The sequence below is a fragment of the Cannabis sativa genome, chromosome 9 (genome assembly GCF_029168945.1).
Source record: "Cannabis sativa cultivar Pink pepper isolate KNU-18-1 chromosome 9, ASM2916894v1, whole genome shotgun sequence".
Lineage (NCBI taxonomy): Eukaryota > Viridiplantae > Streptophyta > Magnoliopsida > Rosales > Cannabaceae > Cannabis > Cannabis sativa.
The window spans coordinates 58,169,866-58,171,569 of record NC_083609.1 but is presented as its reverse complement, the minus strand read 5'-3'; the positions used below and the strand labels follow the sequence as shown (position 1 = coordinate 58,171,569).

Below are 1,704 nucleotides of genomic sequence, written 5' to 3'. Positions count from 1 at the left end.
TATTCCAAAAAGAAATTCTTTGTCATTGTTCAAACTACTTTCTACACATGGAAACAAAAGAAAACACAAATGTTTTAGCGATGTCATCATCATCGTCGTCCTCAAAAAAGATCACCTTGATTAGTTCAGATGGTGAATCGTTTGAGATGGAAGAGGCTGTTGCGATGCAATCTCAAATGATCAAGTTTATGATCGAAGATGGTTGCGCCGATAATGCCATTCCTGTACCTAATGTCACCGCCAACATTCTTGCCATGGTCATCGAATACTGTAAGAAGCACATTGATTCCCCTAATGATGTTGATCTCGAGTCTTGGGATGCAAACTTTGTCAAAGTTGATCAGGCCACACTTTATGATCTTATCATGGTATATATATACTACATTAAACATTTATTGGAATCATTCTTTCTATTTTAGTAATTACTAATTTTTTAATTGACATTATTTCAGGCTGCAAATTATCTTAATATCAAGGATTTACTTGACTTAACATGCCAAACGGTTGCTGATATGATCAAAGGAAAGACCCCAGAGGAGATTAGGAAGACATTCAATATAGAAAATGATTTCACTCCTGAAGAAGAGGAAGCCATTAGAAAGGAAAATCTATGGGCTTTTGAATAAATATTATTGTTTAAATATATTTTTTTTAGTGAGATTTTTTTTTAGTTAGCCTTATAAGTTGAGATAATGTTATGGCTTAGTGGATTTTTTTTATTATTATTTTTTCAATATTAGCAAAATTAAATTTATTATCTCATTAATCTTATTAAAAATTTATAATTCTTTTAAGAACAAATATTTATACATTAATTTTAATATTTCTCACGAATGATGCTTTGGAACCAATATATTACACCACACAATCTTGGCATAATCCATTTTCTCATGTTATAATAATGAGTTATACAATTAATTTTCCATCCTCAGATCTATCTCATGTGTCTCAGCTTGATGAATTTTTTCCAATACCAATTAAAAATCACAGTTGCTAGTATAACTCCAAAAACAAGAGCCCTTCAAATAATATTTTAAATCCATCTAACCCAATGCAAGTCAGATTTTAAGGCTATATCCCAAATAATTTTGGATTTTTTTTTGTGTAAAAAACCGACCAAACCGACTCTTGCTCACCCCTACCAAATATATTTACTCGGGCCTTATTCCATTTGGAACCTTCTCAAAACCCTATTCTCCCATATTGTCTTTTTTTTTTTTTTTTTTTTTGAAAAGGAACCTCAGTTCGGGATAGATTAACTCCAAAAGAGAATGGGATTCACAAAGCATACCAACTTTTTGAACTGCGATACATTAAGTCGGCGACACATGTCAAACCAGGGGCTTTGCCTCTAACATTTTCATAACATTCCGAATTCTTCATAGCTCAGCCATGCATGGTATCCACGGTTGCCACCAAATATCTATGTTCTCGAGCCCTGTTACGATGATAGAGCAAGCACCATTAATTGCTACACAAACTCTAGCCTTTAAAATGCCCTTCCAAACAAAGCTGTGAGTATTTTTTTTTTCGAAACACTCCAGAAGAATTCCCTTGGAAAGTATTTGCAACTTTGTGCATAATAACATTATGTTTGGTAAGAAGAAAAAAAGTATAAAAGAGAGAAATAGAAAAAAATTAAAAAATTAAAAAATTAAAAAATAAGATGTTTAGTAGCTTTCTAAAAGAGAAAACGATATAATA

General features: G+C 31.7%; 1 protein-coding gene across 1 annotated transcript; it reads left to right on the top strand.

Annotated features, from left to right (window-relative positions):
- Positions 1-990, top strand: LOC115723167 (SKP1-like protein 1A). The gene is made up of 2 exons (XM_030652599.2): positions 1-368; positions 453-990. Exons 1-2 carry the CDS (start codon positions 48-50, stop codon positions 624-626), a joined length of 495 nt encoding a protein of 164 aa, XP_030508459.2. The 5' UTR covers positions 1-47; the 3' UTR covers positions 627-990.
- Positions 991-1,704: the final 714 nt, after the last annotated feature.

Excerpts from the sequence above, each read along its gene's own strand:
- LOC115723167 (XM_030652599.2), top strand. The coding sequence starts at position 48 with ATGGAAACAAAAGAAAACACAAATGTTTTAGCGATGTCATCATCATCG. Across the intron at positions 369-452 it reads CACTTTATGATCTTATCATG|GCTGCAAATTATCTTAATAT; the intron begins GTATATATATAC and ends ACATTATTTCAG.